This window comes from Macrosteles quadrilineatus, unplaced genomic scaffold, assembly GCF_028750875.1.
Source record: "Macrosteles quadrilineatus isolate MER2022 unplaced genomic scaffold, UCM_ALF_1.0 Scaffold_9__3_contigs__length_116548681, whole genome shotgun sequence".
NCBI lineage: Eukaryota > Metazoa > Arthropoda > Insecta > Hemiptera > Cicadellidae > Macrosteles > Macrosteles quadrilineatus.
This window is the reverse complement of record NW_026542602.1, coordinates 103,835,385-103,853,371: the sequence shown is the minus strand read 5'-3', so window position 1 is coordinate 103,853,371 and position 17,987 is coordinate 103,835,385. Positions and strand designations below refer to the sequence as shown.

Below are 17,987 nucleotides of genomic sequence, written 5' to 3'. Positions count from 1 at the left end.
GTGCTTCGTTTTGCCTCTCACGTGCAATGTAGTGTTCCTTTGTTCGGATTCGTATCACACATTAAACTTAAGAGCACACCGGAAGATTATTACTATTTGTACTTGCAATTAAAAATACTATTCCACAATTTAATCAATGGATTTGTTTGGCTGATTTTATTTGATATTTAATTTTGACTGACTAACTTAGTATACAATCTTTGACTATAAAGAAAACTAGACATTCCATTCCCTTTTTGAATTTGTAGCCAGTTTTGTAAATAAAATTATTCTTGGATAGAGTAATTGTTTCTATGATTTCTTCATTATATGCCATTTTTCAACAAAACAAAGCCAAACTAAAAGACCAAACTTTTGTGAGCTATATATGATTTACGTTTCATAAACTGTAATAGTAACAAAATATAGAAAAGGAAAAAAGTCTTTCAGTGGATTAATCAATCAACTGCGGTCTTCCTTTAAATAAAAATGTGCTTCATCTGGCCCGTATATGGGCTGTCTACTACAGGCTACAGTATCCAAATTCAATTACATAACTTATTTAATCACATAAACAGTTATTAGGTATGGTTCAATCATTGGTTTATAGGTTTATAGCTTAGTAAAGAGTTATTATTAGTATTCCTATTCGTATTTTTTTTTTTTTTTTTACTTTAAAGTTTGTTGCATTCTAACGTTACGGTATTATCCATTCAGGAAAAAGTAAAATAAAATTTTTACTTTTATTGTATCTTTTTAGATTCAATATTCCCTGGAGTATTCTAGTGAAAGAGTCGAGAAGTAAGTACATATATGCCAATTTATTTATTAAATGCATAAACACCCATTTGATAAATTTTATTTGCAATACAACCATACAGCTATGGCTTATAATCTAGATAAACTAATTCAAGAAGCACCATCAGCATTAACGCTGGATAGAGAACCCATTTGGGTTCTGAAAAAGCTTTTAAGCCATACCTTAATAGAGTCGTTTAAACTACATAGCATTGTCGTAAATAGGGGTTAAAAATCTATTTACGTAAAGCAGTCTTACCACTCCTAGAGCTGAGGGGTTCAATCTCTATAAGTCTCTACTTAGCTGGATTTTAACTCGACGCGTGTTATTTATTTGGCATTAGGATCCATAGAACACCTTTGGCTGTTTAATTTTATTATATTCCCGAAAATATCTTCTATTAAAATTGTTTAATATGTGATTAATTCTGATATGTATACTGTATTGCGAACGTTTTTGCTACGAAGCCATAAACCAACAATTGAGTCAGGTTTGTTTCGTACACTAACTCTTTGACAAGCAAATAAATTACATACAAAATAAAGATCTTTCATTATCATTTACATTAAGTCAGTGACTCACACCGAGTTGATTATTTTAAGCTGAATACGAATCAAGGCGAGTGTGAAATAAGATGATCTGTTTAGGCTTTGTTACTGACTAAGATCAGCTGTTATCTTAGCCAGGACCAATTAATAATTTAAATTCTAATGATCAGGGACAGCTGGGTCCAGTTTGGATATCAAAAAGCTACTTAGCTATCTCAGGATCGAACCGCTGACCTTTTCATTGCCAGGCGAGCATTATAATCACCCAGCTTCCCAACCAGGTACAGTAGAAGTAAACAGTCAATAGTTAGTCTGGTTATTCGCAGCCTTGGAATTAAACTTCGGTTCAATAGTAGTTGGTTCAATTTCATCCTTAAAACTACAGATCATCTACCAAATAAAACCGATGCAAGTTCTATTGATGAAAGCAAGAATAGGTGTGATAAAATGCATAATAAGGCTACGTATTGTTTTAAAGAATTTAATATCAAACACCCACTTTAAAGGATATCGGATTGAAAATATAAACTACAGTAATCTTTATAAGCTCAAACTTATGAAAACTAAACACCAATAACTTTAACCATTTAATTGGATGTCAAACAATTGAAAAGTTATTTAGTGCACACATAGGGACTCGTGGTAGATACAATTTTAGATAGGGTTTGTTTTAGCTTTACTGCTCTCTAGGGTAAAACATAAGATAAAGATACTCGATTTTCTGCAAGCAACATATTAGGAGTCAAGCTTTAAAGTCCTATGTTAGAAATAAAAGTAGAAAATATTATAATAAGCTTCCATGTCTATTGAATTGCCCTGTTTAGGTCCACTTATCGACGATGCAGGTCTTATGATTGGAGCGCTGGAGGAAACATGCCACTTAAACACTCCGTTTGATCTCATTAGCAAAATTAGTGAAAATGCAACGTCGCTCATCTCCTGATGATGTGGGACGAGCTGCTAACTATCGTCAACAGATTGCTCCAGGGTCTGTAATTATCTTGGTTGATAAAGATGTACCTCTTTATGACTAATTGTTATTCCTCATATTCTAGAAACGGTATTGAATTTCATGTTAGTAATACAGTCAGAGTGATACACTGGCCTAGTGATAATAGCATGAGACGTCCTTTAATATCGGATCCTATTTTATAAACGAAAATGATAAACTCATAAAAATATTTTACTTAATGCGCAATGTAGAATTATATTGTACATAGTTGGAAGTGTTGGATCACAGTCTAGTATTTAGGTTAAAGTCCAACCGCAAGCTAGTTACAACTTGTATAATAGAACAGCTGTACCCACTGCTACTTGCAGTGCAACAATTGTAATCCTGAATCGTAGAACGTAGTTCTTATCTTATATTAGTACGGCACACGTAGTTCAACTTCTACAAAGTTTAAATATTCTTTTATAATTGTTTATACGGAAAAGCAATATCATGTTTTATTCTGAAATGAAATTAGGCGTAGGTTTTTGTTAGGATTGTGTAATATAAATAAATATCTAGTAGTGACTAAAATTTTGAGTCATATTACTAAATTTATGATTAAAAGCACATTTATGTGTTGCACCTAATTAATCAACAGGGGAAAATATACAATAACAAACAATGAACTCTCATACAACTGGGTATAAAGATAAACAAAAGTTTTACAATTAATCAGCAAAGCCCATATTAAACCAGGTTTAACGTTTCATTACCAAAGTTGTTTTACAGCTATCAGTAATAGACTCGTGTTAATTAAGATCTTAGCACACGCACTTAAGACTTTGCTACCGCTGCTTAGTTTGAAAAGGGGGTTTGAATTTGTGCGGAAAGGCCTTAGGGTATTAGTAAGCTTACCATTTAAAAGACGGCACAGCTTGTCTATAAGTACTAAGTTTTGTTTTACTTCACTAATAGTATTATTAACTGACATTATGTTTTAAAACAACACTTTAGCCTAATATATTCTTATGTCGTCTAATAAGGGAGTGAGCTGGTCTAGTGTAAGTGTGTGACTTCAGTCCCTAAAGTCCCGGGTTCAAATCCCACCAACACCAAATGATTTTATCTACGTGATATTTCTGCAAACCCTAGGTCTAGCCTGAAGCAATGGGAAAAACAGTTCCCGGCTCGTGCCTAGCGTCCTAGAAAAAAAGGAAAAAAGAAAATGTTGCCTAATAAACACTACTAAGTAACCTTATAACTCAGTGATTTTTTTATTCGTCATGGATTCAAAGAAAAGTGTTCAGGGATCAACAGGTTGCAGCATACTGAAGGAAAATTATACCAACCATGCTCACTTAAATCTTAAAGGCAAATATTAGACAGATTCTGCAGATCTAATGTAACATAACAGGGATCGCAGGAAATGTCTTTAAGAATCCAGATAGTTACACACACCATAGTTGGCGAAAGTTAGCTCGTTTTACATAGCCAGTCACTCTTAAAAATGTCCTCACTCGTTGACTGTTGTAACTAGATAGCCATAACGAGTTAAAAGAGAAGCCCATATTGTAACGCTGACCATTGCAGACTACGGAGTGCGTATACCAGTCAGGTTTGAAAGTTACGCTAATCTTTGGCTAACAATACGATGATAGGGACAGGTTACAACGACTTTGAACAAGTGCATAATTATACATACAGTACGTGTATAATTCATATAGTACATATATGTACGTATATATTGTATAGTACGCTGACTATTACAGATTCCAGAGCAACCTCTTCACATTAATCATCAACATATCCTACCTCGTCACGCTTGAAAGCGTTTCTGCTCTCAAGCTATTGTCACTAATGAGTCATAATTAGTTTGAAAGTGGAGCCTATCTAGTAACGCTGACGATTGCAGGATTCATCGTAATCTGTTGACTTGAAGAGGAAACTTCTTTCAAATCGTCTTGTCGTTTTCGTCTGTTACTTCGGCAAATAACGTTGCTTTCGATAATGGTGTCTAATGAGACTTAACAAGAGTCAAAGAGGCATATCTTTGAGCAGCTAAGATAATTACAGGTGCCAGAACGATCTGTTGGCGATAATAATTAGCAACTCATCTCACATCATCAGTCACACTGGAGAGTGTTTAACTAAAATTTGAAATATTGTATAGCATCAGAATACTGCATTTATTGCCTGTTTTCAGAATATTAGAAAGAAATATTAGAAAGTAAATAAGATACCCTAGTGTTACCGCAGGGGATTTAAGTGCAACATTTAATTTTGAAATTAATTGGATATAAGTTCTCATGTACTTTAGTTTTACTGTTATTTCTCAAACTAAAGTTAGTGCTTTATTGATGTAGATAAACGGTTGTAATGATGTTGTAAATAATGATAATAATGATATTGTAATGATATATTAACCGTGCAATGAACTATTTACAATGTTTATCAATCATTGTAAATAGTTTATTGCACGGTTTTTTTAAAATTTTGCTAATCAATATTACTAGCTTAAGGGTTGCTATTATTAAATGTAAAAAGTGTTTACAAAGATTTAAATATCAAAGCTGTTACCTGTCATTTTACTAGTTTGCTTCAACGAAACACGTGATAAACCGCTACAGGAGGTAAAGTGATATTAACTAAACTACAACAGGAATAAATGTTGGTACTTAATTTAAAATTTTATCTATGAACAACAATGATGTATCGTATTTGTTATCGTAGTGTAACGTAATTCTCCATATGGCGAATAAAATATTTCTGAATAACGAAGTTCTCTAAGTTTGATTGCTGAAAGAGATTTTGCAATTAATTTTTTATGTGAATTATACATAAATTGTAACAACATTATCATAAATTTATCGTACTTGTGTAAGTAAAAGTTAAACTAACCTGTTCCACCCAAACGTTCGTAGTCATAATCTGATTCTTCAAGTTCTGAAACAACACAACCACAATATTAATTGAGATTTCCAGAGTCAAAACTGCTGCGAACTGTTTTGATATATTATGTAAATCATAATATTTATTTCAGTAGCCAGGCCTGGAAAGAAATTGTTTTATTCAACTTTATATCAGACAGTAGGATGCTTATAGTTAGTTTTAATTGGTTACAATTAGTATTTTTACGCTCCTTTGTAAGGGAACGGTCTAAACCCTGGGATTGTTGCTGTTTAAAGTTGACCATTACTAAACTCACCGAAATAGCACCATAGCTCTAGTTGATAGGTAGCGTTAGACATAATTAATTAACATCCCAATGATGAATTGCATCTGGCTTTGGAGCTTAACCCACACAGCGAACCTTCATATTTGAAGATGACCACTAAAAATAATAGATTACCCTGACAGTTTTACTAAAAAGATAATGACACACGATACTTATTGTAAATATGGACTTTGTTCAGAAATAATGTTATTTGAAATATCGTATGTAGAGAGAAAAAGATGTACAGGTACATGAACATATAGAAAACCTCTCGTTTTGATATTTCAATGATCATCGTGGTCAGAATCGTGGTATAACTATGTAGTGATTTAATTATACAACCCAAATTCCTTAAAATAGTGCAAAATTAAAGCTAATTTATTCTCCAAAGAAATTGTATACAAGGAAAACCTACACTACACTTAATAATCCAAACGTACAAACAACGATCTAATCTAATTCATTAACTGACCAGCCAATTAATACCTGCTATGAAGCAATCCATTTAATTGCAGTTTCAACTAGTTTCGACTCCTATGTGGAGTCATCATCAGGTGGTACAAGAACTTCTTCAATTAAATGCAAATAAAAAAACACTGCAATACTGCAATTAAATGGATTGCTTGATAGCATGTATTTAAACCTTTTTAATATTATTTGGCAACCCGGAGGCTACCATCCCATGCAATTAATACCATCAATCACTTAACCCACGTTACAGTGAATTTTTGTTCAACCCAATTTGAAAGTTTCAAAAACAAGAACTGAAATGCATTGATCAACCTAAATCCAAGCCAAACTAAAGACGGGTTATCGGCACTTCCATGTAATGTTGAGGTAAATACAAAAACTGTTATCGACTAATAACCAGGTTACTGAGTTTAATCGATCATTGCGTACCCATTTAACCGACTACAAAAGGTCAATGGAATTATCTTTTGCTCCGATGATCAATAGGTTGAGGTTAGGTGGGTATGGATCTGCGTAAAGGGATGATTTGGGGGGGGGGGGGTGAGTGGGGGATCTACGAGAACGCACCTGGGAGTAATGGCAGCATTTTGTAGTATTTTGGGATGAAATTTATGCATTAGGGGTTGGTTTTACTATCTGCGCCAGAATGGGTTGTTTACGTCTTTACGCTTAGAAAGTGTGTTATCGTACGTTTCCCATCTCAAATGCAACCTTGGAATCTTCTTTATAGAACCGTAGGGATACGAGGTCATTTGTTGCTCTTTAATTGTATTTAAAGTAACATTTTTTCACGCGTTGTAAGTTTATGTCTTATTTGAAAAAAATTTCTTAATTTAAATGGATTGTAAATAAAGTAGTATTATTCAGTGGCATTTCATTCCCAAATTAAACATTTAAATGTTTATAATCTTATACGTTACGGATAGGCACGTGAAATAAATTAGGCCCAACAGGAGGATGACTAAACACGATAATATTAATATATTGTTTTATAATAATAAAATATTATCCATACTTGCGATTTTTAATTAATACATTTTTTATTTAGGGATTTTTTCCCATAAATAGCAAACGTTTTGCAAAACACAACCGTTATGTAATTCAATGTTTTATTTATAACTAAATAGTTAATCTAAACGAAATATTTTTTTTACTGACCATCGGCATTGACTATAACACTAGTGTTATATAGTCATTATGACTATATAACATTATCATACATATCGTAACATATAACATTATCATTATCATAATTGTTAAATTGACTATATAACACTAGTGTGCCATTGGGCTTGAATTTTTTATTTCAATTTTTTAACTAGTAGGCTATGTATATTTTTTAGAACGAAAATAATGCTTAACATGCTTTTACTTGATCCAGTATGAAATGGTTATAGGATCTCTCTCAGAAAATGTGTCTGTTTATTTAGGATGACCAAGTTGTATTATGTAAAAAAATATCAGCGAAAACATTTCTGAAGGTTATGTATGAAGACTTGACTACATTAAATCAAGTTCATAGTTATATACAGATATGGCTTTGTTATACCTAACTCGACAATAGTTTAAATGTTCAGTAAAAATTACCAAAAGAGATAAGGAAATTACCCAAATCGATTCTTTGAGCCGGATTATAAGTTAAAGGACTGAGTCAAAACATATATTTTTGGAAGATCATTCAAAGACAGTTCAGAGTTTCCAGATGTAAGACACGTTCACTTATTGATTGCAAAGTCGTCAAGGGAGTCAAGTTTTAGGAGGAACTTCTTCGTCCACTCTCGATTTTTCTTACTTTATCGTTGACATTTGGTACACTACCGGGTTTACATAGTATATACAGAACGAGATTTCTTATTTGAATGAACGGTACAAAGTTAAACTTTGTAAAAAGTAGTGTGTTAGAAAACAAACTTTTAAACAATAGTAAGCTATTGATTTTTCTAAGATTTTACTTTATAGTTTCTGAAAATTGCTGGGAGGGTTAAAAGTCCAATTCGGTATAAATGTTCACAACAAGAACACTATTCAAAAATTAGAAAACTGTGCCACTCACAAATAAATGAAAACTTTTATCTCGCTATCTCATGATTAAGAAGAAAAAAAAATTGAAACCATTATATATATTTCAGAAACACAATAGTCTTTATATTTCTTTTAACTAACATTCATCTCATAGTATATCTCAACGTGTTTAATGTCTTATATCTTTGAATCCACTGGAGACAATTTTTTACAATAATAGTACACTTTTAGCTAAAGGTTTTGACATAATTGTATAAGAGGATACCTAATTTAAAGAATCGAAATACATAAACAGACCTAATTCTTTACTAGTCTGATGAAAGAACTATTTAAACACTATTGGTTACATTGACTATTTTAATTTAAATTTGTGTTTTATACATATATGGTGTAATTCACAGGTAATATTATTCACATACATTTTAACTTCTTATGTTAAGCTAGCAGATTCAGGGAGCCTAGCTGTAGAGTAGGCCTGTAAATAACTGAGTTATTTATTGCCCGACTTTCTTCCTTTCTCTTTTATTCTTGCTTTTAAGAGGAGAATTTATGGAAATCGCGCTAAGAAGTATTGTGAAAAAGGGCTCTTTATTTTATACCATGCAGTAAACACGTAATGTTGTTTGATTTTCGTTGCCTGGTTTCATAGTGAATAATAACAGTAAATATAAATGCCAATGAAAATAGCATCTATTTTAGTTTAATGCAAACTATCTAAGCGGGAATATCAATAACGCATTCTTTGCTTGCAATACTTCTTTTAAAACTGTGTCCTGCAATGACGTAGTAACTGAAATTGTTACACTTACAACTATAATAAATGTATGGTAACTTTTAATTTAGTGAAACCAGATGATAATTTGTATAATTCGTTCTTCTTAAATAAATCTTAATTAATATTGTTGTGTGAGTTTTATGTGGTGTCTTAGGATAACAATAACATTTTAATGCACAATTGACCTCAATGTTTAAACACAATGTTGTTGAGTTCAGTTTACTTTTAAGTACTCAACAGTTATCTCCCTCGGTTTGAATGTGTATGGTTTTTGAATTTTTGTTTACCTACTTTTTTATACAACTTATAAATTTTTAAGTTTAATATTATATAACCTTAAACATAAGGACACCTTATGTAACAACCTTAAAAATTATGATTTCAGTAAAACATTGGAAAGTGGCCTTTTAATCAAGAAAATATAATACATTTTTTAATGTTATATGAATAAGACAAAAACTAAAGTGATAATGCTGCAATATATGACTAAAGACATGTTGATGGACGAACATAATAAAATATAACATAACGAATTCACGGGAGTTCTGGTTGCGTTATTATAGACCAATATATTACAATATAATTGATATTATTTTAAGAAAAGTAGTGATGAGGTTTCAGGTGATTATTGTTACTAATAGACCCTTCAGTTTGTTAACGGGAAATACCTACATATTATTTTATGCACTGTGTAAAGTAAACCCCTTGTATCTTGATAGTAACTGCGTACTTGACTTATTGTTGATCACATTGTTTATCAGTTATTTTACTTTCTATCTCATAAGGGAACTAAAAATTAATTAACGTTCTGCAAACAAACTAATAAAAATATCTTATACTCCTTTTGCTTTGGTTTAAGAATTTCCTTTATATAATAAAATCTACAACAATAAATATGAAATACATCCAAGGTGATATATTGGTTAAGGAATACATGTCATGCACAATATATTCATAGCATTTTCAAAGGGCAAGGTGTAAGGTGAAAATCCTGTTAAATGTTCACATTTACCAGGTTGTTTTCTTAAGGATGAGTTAATGGCGTTGGCAAGAACTCAGGGCTGTAGAAATAAAGAGAAAGGTTGTGAATTTTATTTCACCCATTGTGCCCTAAAACAGAACGAGCCGTGGCCGTTACTCGCAGGTGTGTTTCCATATTAAAATAACCCTTCCCTAACCTCTTTACCAAGATATCTCTCCTTTTGCGTCATCAGTATTTTAAATCGCAGTTTTACAGATTTTGCCAATAAAATTATGTATTTCTGCGCAAAATAATGAACCGCATTTAATAGTACATATTGATTGCATTTGAATTTTTAAACGTATTGAAAATCCAAAATTGAAAAAAATTACAACTTATTGGGCTAAATTTAACAAATATTATCGTGAATTTTTGTGTGTTTAATAACTTAATACAACATTAGATGAAATTGTGTCCCCTCTCAAGTAAGCCTACCTACAAAGTGGCACGTGCAAGGCGAAGCCGATGACGAACATAGACTCACGCATAGTACCTCCATGTTTTTTCATTTTTTTAAATTTAAATTTTTAATGGTGATTTTCCCACGAAAACCCTAAAAATAATGGAAAATTAAAATTTTATCAAAAACGGCCCGAATCATTTAAATAAAAATTTAGTTTAAAATATTCCATTTAACTGTAAACAAAATGGTACAACCCCCATCGCCGTTACATACAATCGCCCAACTTTACATACATCGTTAAAAAAGCATTGAGCTTAATCGCTTTTTATCTCGTCTTAATGTAACTATTCAACAAATAAAACTACAAACATTTGCGACAATTTAAATGAAATACTACACTCATGATGATTTTAAACCCAAAATATACAATCTTCATTTATATTTTCATTTTGTAACATAGAACTCGACATCACACAAGTCAAATTTGATGAACCATGATTAAAAATACAATTAACCGTAATTAGTTTGACGTTTTTGTGGATATTTGTTAGATTCAGTGTTATGGTGATGTTTTTTCACTCTAAAACTGCGAAACTTCAGTGTAAACTAAGGTCGAGAAGCAATGCTTCCTGACAACAACAGTTGGATTGTAATCAATGACAACAATCTGTCTCAACATTTTGTGCAGTAGACTGGGACAATACCTCCCTCAACGAGTCTTATAAGTTAGACTTTCTTAATCTATCGGTGTTAACTAAAAGATTTTAGGCCTACATGCCACATGAAAATATACTTTCGTAAGAGGAAAAAAATACGACCCATCTAAACAGTACTGAACTGAACGATACTTTAAGTTCAGTTTCTTTTAGGAATAATTATAAGTTTTAAAAATATTTGGTTCATTATGCGAGCAAATTGAAAAAAAAAACATCTTTAAACATCAAAAACTATTTGTAACAAATTTCACAAAAATAATTTATTGTTAACATAATTGAAATGAACAATGATTAAAATTTAGGGGGTGAAAGTGATATAAGAACCATAGAATAGTCACATTTTTGATAAATGACGAGGAAATATTAACAATTTCATAATTCGAATAAATAGGGTTTAAATATGTTTCTAACAAACAGTTGTAATGCGACGAATACTGAAAACAGACTTTTAATTGCTGCGATTAAATGATTTAAATAACAGTACTGTACATAGTTCTCATATTATTACCAAGTAACATTTCAAAAACATAAATAATCTAAAGTACCAGATCAATTATGTCATGCGTTGAACTATGTTTTGTAGCCATCCAAAGAATTTAATGTAAATCCAATGTGAATTCAACAAAACCAACGGAGAAATTAGTTAAATATTTTCCAATCGTTAACATTATTTTACCTAGTTTCTTGAGTAAAGTTAAATGAATGAATATCCATACGTCTATAAGAATTAACTTCCCAACACAAATTCAAAAGTTGATTTTCCTCGTTTGCTCTGCCCTCCATTACAGGATTAATCAGTGGGACACCAAAGTAAGCCTTGTAGCGTGTGTCACATGTGAACACTACACGCCAGATACAATGGTTCAGCGGCGATTGAACCCAGCGATATGTTTGTTTGGCGTTCAATAGCTAGGATATTTAACAATGTAACTTTACCAATGGTAAAAAAATATAGTTAATTATTATTAATATATGAAAAATCCAGTTGTTTCTTTACAAATTACGATCTTACTGTTCTGTACAAAGATCACGATAAAGGTTATCTGGTAAGTGGACATGGCCAGACTCTACCGATGACCACAGCGCAGGTCAGGGGCCAGGACATTGGGATGTACGGCGAACCTAACAGCCACCAGCCGCCGAAACAGAGCAAGCTCGGACGACAGTCGGACAGTCGAGGGTTGGGGCGGTAAGGGGGAGGCAGAGAACCGGGGGAGGGGAAGCGGCCAAATGCGCCCCTCCACTTTGCTGTCGTACGCATCGCTCCGAACGCCGACGGTGCTGCTGCCTGGGCGGATTTTGTTTACTACAGAGCTCACTGCACCACCTTAATGAAGCGAAGCTCATCAGGGCATTTTGCCTTTGTTCATCGAATGTTGCTATCTTAATTTAGTTATGTAGATAATTTCTGTTCCGTTTAGCCATTGTTGTTGTTTTTTGTTACCATTGTTAAGTTAAGTTTATGTTTTTATTGAATTTTTGTGAAACTAAACGTCATATGAAAAAGGTCGATATTTTTCATTTTTGGAAATCATTATTTTAATCAAAGAATGAATGGTGTTTGTAGCTAAAAAGATACATTTTTACCGTCAATAACATAATTGAAAACTTTTAAATGTTATGATCATGTACATACAAAATATATATCTACACATCGACGAAATATGACAGCAATACATTGAAAAAAAAGGTTCACGCATCTACTAAAAAGGCCAATTACAGATTTTAGCTTTCGGGTTTAAGATATAAATTAAACAAGAGAAATCATATTTATCAATGCGCTTTGTTAAAAATAAATGGAGAAACTTTGGTAGAATATTTGAAACGTTTTATCACCACTATGGAAAAGATTAAATAGGAAAGTAAGTGTTGTACGTTTAAAAATGGTGTGAATAACTTTGATAGCATGGGAAATTATATCAAAATTTATATTTATAGTTGACTTAGCTTTAAACCGATATTTTAAACTTGACCATTAATACTATAATTGTTACAGTATATTGTAACCATTTTAAGCATATTTATACTTTAATGGAGTACAATGATTAAACGCAACTCGATGATTTTATGTTATCGTAAAATATTTTAGTGTCAACATTTGTTTTTAGTGGGTATCACTTAGTCACAGTGGGAACAAAATTAGAATTAAGTGTTTATATTATCTATGATTCAGGTTGGACTTCAAGGACAAAAAAACTTGTCGAAAATCTACCTTACCATTTAGCTAAAGTTAAGAACCATTTGAACTCACAGCTTTAAGAACCATGTACCAGGAATTTGATGATTATTTTTTGTTTGCTTTTTGTATTTTATTTTATTCTGCTTCCAAACTAATTTGTTGAAATACTAAAGATTTGGAGAGGGGTTGATTTAAGGGACGATCTGCAGTTAATTTTTTAGTATGATTTACGATATAAAATAATTCAAAAGTCATAATACAAGAAGCTACACACAGTTGGCCTTTGCTCACTAATATTAATTAATTTTGCGTCTGTTAGGGATCAAATGTCAAAGAACAGAAAAAAACTTACAAAAAGTACCCCAAAAGTATTCGAAATAAGTATAAATTTTTTGTAGTCCAAGCCATCTAAAAGTCATGTAAAATATAAAATAAAATACAGTATAAAAAAATTTTAATGTGAATATTTGTATGATAATCAAATTACATAAGTTTTTGCCCACGTCCCAGTTATACATCATGAGAATATAACCTACATATGTAGAATTTAACAAAGTTGAGCAAGGTGGGTTCTATGAGGGAGTAACAGTGTAGATTTGGAGTGAGATAGGAGGGTGAGATAACTGAGATTAGGGGATGTAAGGGCGCGAGGGGATGAGAGGTGACTTGCTTTGTCTCCATGTAACCATTCTCTGTCAATCCCTCAATTACCAACTTTAATCGTACAACAAACATTTTTTAGTTATTAATACAGGTTTTAGCTCAAATATTTGCAAATAAATATTGTTTCAAAACTGTTGTGTTTGTATGTATCTGAAGTTTACAACAGTGCTTTGCACTTTCATACAGCGAACACTAAAATATGTGTGAAATTCCCTACTACCTAATCCAATTCATAATTAAACGTGGTAGGCCTAGTTAGGTTTAAAAAAATACAATACAAAATCATTAGGTAATAAATTTCATAAAAACATAAATCCAGTACTGAACCATGGATGTAACCCTGATAATAACCATCAGCGTATATTAAATGAAGTGCATTAAATACTTTCCTATCGAAACTTAAGTAATTATATCGGTAAGAGCTTTCTCCAACTGTAGTTTTTACAATTAATTCGTTTTCCAGCCAAGCAGAGGAAAATTGTTTTTCTGTTGAGTAAAAGTGAAAAACTGCCCAAGTTGGTCGAAATATCAAAACCCCATCCATCGTCCGTCCCACTGGCTTTGCGGTAGGTCATTTGTCTCAAACCATTGTTTATATTTTGATCTCCACGTTTTTGTTTTGGCTAAAAAGAATTTATAAACCTATTTCGATGGTTTTGGCTGTAAGCAGGTTAGCATTGTTGATGCTTTGAGCAGAAAATACTACAAAAATAGCAATAGTTAATATGATACTTTATCATGCTACAAAACTACTCCATTGATTACCATGTGACTTTTGTTAGAGATAAGATATTTTAAAAGATCTCTATTGGATGCACTAAAATGAATGATTCAGGTAAAAAAAAAATTTTTAAGAGAGAAATTGAGTGGCATGTGGAATCCATTCAATTTTAAAATAGTCAATTGTGTAGCCTAGGTTGCTAGGGCTACTAAAATAATAAAAAAATGTAGATATACACAAAACTTATGATTGGAATAGTTGTGGTAGTGTAGAGACACCACGTTAGCCCCCTGCAGAGTCTGGAATACCAGCCACTTTCAAATTCGGTTTTATAGTTGTGACAGTGTAGTGGCACCACAGATCTAGTCATGCACCGACAGGGCGGGCGCGGCACGGGACTTCCCCATAGCCACCTCTAGAGGTGGCTGTGACTTCCCCCATTCTCTACTGGTCTCCATGTCTCCGACGAAGTCGGACTCACAGTTTTAGCTCGCAGACTATCCTAAATTGTGCGGTTATCCCGTACCGTCCGTCCGTGCCGAACCGCCGTAGTGCGCACGTAGCTTAAGATGGCCTTAATATTTCGTCATATACTGTATATTTTTTATTTGTCAATATGTAAAGCTTTTATTTAAATTATCATTACCAATTGTATAGCCGTTTAACATAAAAAAGGCATTTGGGCTATTTAAGGAAAAATAAGTTTTTCCGACACATGATAAAACAGTTAAGACCAGAAGTGCATTGGCTGTAAAGAATAATTAATTAATTATTATTCCTTTAGCGGTGTAAGTAAATATACTGTATTAAAACATGACCTGTATTAGCATTACAATTGTTTTCCAAAGGTTTTGTTGATTAACATCATGTTATAGAATATAAGATTTGTTAACCTAACTCAAAGTTCAACTTGTGTTAAAAGTTCAACTTGTGTAAAAAGAAAGCAAGGTGAAAGAAGCAAAACTTATTTTGTGTCTGAGAAAAAACTACTTTGCTGATGACGTCGTGTAAGGCCTTTTACTCCCCTATAATGCTCAAACTGTATTAGAAACAAACAAACGCGTGTATTCAACAATTAAAACGTTCATAAGAAAAAATTAAAGACTTCTTGTAGACTTGGTATACTACAAATAAAAACAAATCTTCTGTAAACTGGTAACGATATTTAAAACACTGTCACAGAAACTACATTTGATACAAAAATGGTAAACAATAAAGATACGCTGAAATGATTTCAAGCAGCGTCCGGAACCAGTATTAGGAAGGTGTCTGTTGTTTATGTTGGCAATATAGACAAAACGATGCTGTAACGTCCGATAAACATAATATATCACCAGTGGCTTTGGCGAAATCGACTCGTATTTCGCAGTTTTCGCCCAAGCCGAACATATTGTGTTGTTCAATACCGGCCGAGGACAATGGCACATAACGCCTCTTTGAACCACAATCTTGCTTATAGTGCACAATGTCTCAATAACGTTGGTCCAAAACTGTTGAATAGCGCATTGTACCTAAACCAAACTGTTAGGGCTGGTCTTCATTAAAGCTTTTCTTTAGTCTGTACTAGCCTTCAAAAATTGTGTTGAAGTGATTTAATTTATAAAATCAGTCAAGTAATACATTTTTTATATTATATACAGGTTGTATTTACAATTTTATTTGTATAGCTGGGTAGCTCAGTGGTCATAATGTTCGCCTGGTAATCAAACGGTTGCCGATTAGATCTTCGATTCGAAGAGTGTTAAGTTGTTTTAAGGTTCCAAATTCTCCCAGCTGTTTTTGATCATTGTGCTTTTGTCCTGGCTAATGAAACAGCTGGCTTTAGTCAGTACAAAGCTACATATTTTCATTCTTTTACTCGTATTTGGGCAAAATACGCACCATGCTGCGTCCCTATCTCAATTCATGATAATACCAATGAAATTCTCACCAATGTAACACTATACTTAAATAAAACTACAACAACCAACTATGAAGAAAACCTACAGACTTTGCAAGTTTATAGTTGTTTAATTGATATTTTATTCTAACAGGTACATACGGGTAATAATTGATGTAAAATTATACTAAAATTATGACCAAAAACGGCTCAGCTTTTTAGGTTTTCCGCTCTAAAGATCACATAAATAGTTTTTCGCAAAATCACAGCAAAACATATCCATAAATACAAGCGATGTCGGATGAAGTAGTTATTTTAATTATAAAGAAAATAAAAAATAACCTGAATTTGAGGGCCCTGCTGTTTTTTGCCTTTTCAAGCCTTATACTTTGCCTGAAGTCTTATTTACTTATATGTAAAAGAACATTGTTTAGATGAAATGATGGAAGTTAATTATAATTGTGTTTACTATTAAGTTTTGATATAATAATAAAAATAACTAGTGGCTTGTAGGGACATAAGTCCCTAAAAAACTCGAATGTAAAACAAATTATTGTAATATTTAAACAAACCCAGAATAAAATTATCTATGTGCCAGAATTCAAACTTATATCCCTTATTTAATTAACGAAAAACTTCGAAACTTAACGAAAACTTTGTAATAAAGCTTTTAGCTTGTGAAGAAATATTCACACCCAAGAGAAGAATAAAACTTCTGTGTTTGGGCAGGAGTCTCAATCAAAACTCATAACAAACACAAGAAAAAATATCTGTAAAGGATGGCAAAATGAATTATGAATGAATCCTTTAGTTCTATAATTGTTGAGTAAAAGACAACAAAGAAAAACAATATTTACCAATATCTAGGAAGTAAAATGAAACATATGTACTATAATGAGAACACGTTTAAGAAGTAGAAGGAAATACTGAAAACACAGATTCTGAAATACAAATACTTACAAAGACAATGCAATATGTATTTACTGAAAAAACACTACCACTTGATACGAAAACAGTGATCCTGAACCTAGGTATCATTATGAATATGGTAATTTATGGCTAATTTGTTAATATGGGCACTCATATAAAATTAGTTACAGAAAGAATATTTTTATAAAATATAAATCCTTTGTCATATTTTTTTAGCTAAGTTTCTTCACATAACGCTATAAAAATAGTGGACGTATATGAGTTGAACATAAATCATTTCAGATTGAGGAACATAAATAATGAACCTGCTGATAAATGAACCTATTCAGGTTACACTTAAAGAAGGAAAAGCCAAATTCGAATAAGGGCATTTAAAAAAGTATCACCATCTAAAATATTGACGGTAACAAAAGTTTGTTATCGGGCAACAATGTTATTTAATTTATTTTAAGATGGAGGAAAAGCTTAATACGACGGGATGGAGCCTTTAAGCATACTTGTGGCGAACTGCCTAAAATGTAATAACCGTTTCTTTAGAGGGGGTATTATGATAAGTTCTTAATAAACAGTGCAGATTACCTCATAACAAAAGTCTCTTGGTCAGTAATTTTAATATATTTATCATATCTACTGTCACTAAACAGGCGATTAAAGTATATATAGGCTATTAAGTATATAGGCTCCACACTCGCTACACTTTTCAGATAACTCTTTTAATTTTGTTCTCTTCTGT

At 32.2% G+C, this 17,987-nt stretch overlaps 1 protein-coding gene across 1 annotated transcript in view; it reads right to left on the bottom strand.

Annotated features, from left to right (window-relative positions):
* LOC129002590 (acetylcholine receptor subunit alpha-like 1) overlaps window positions 1–17,987 on the bottom strand; it is a 300,058-nt gene that overhangs the window by 141,724 nt on the left and 140,347 nt on the right. Inside the window, exon 3 of the mRNA XM_054430512.1 lies at window positions 5,159–5,203. Coding sequence (XP_054286487.1) covers window positions 5,159–5,203 — 45 coding nt within the window. The remainder of the gene's footprint in view (window positions 1–5,158; window positions 5,204–17,987) is intronic.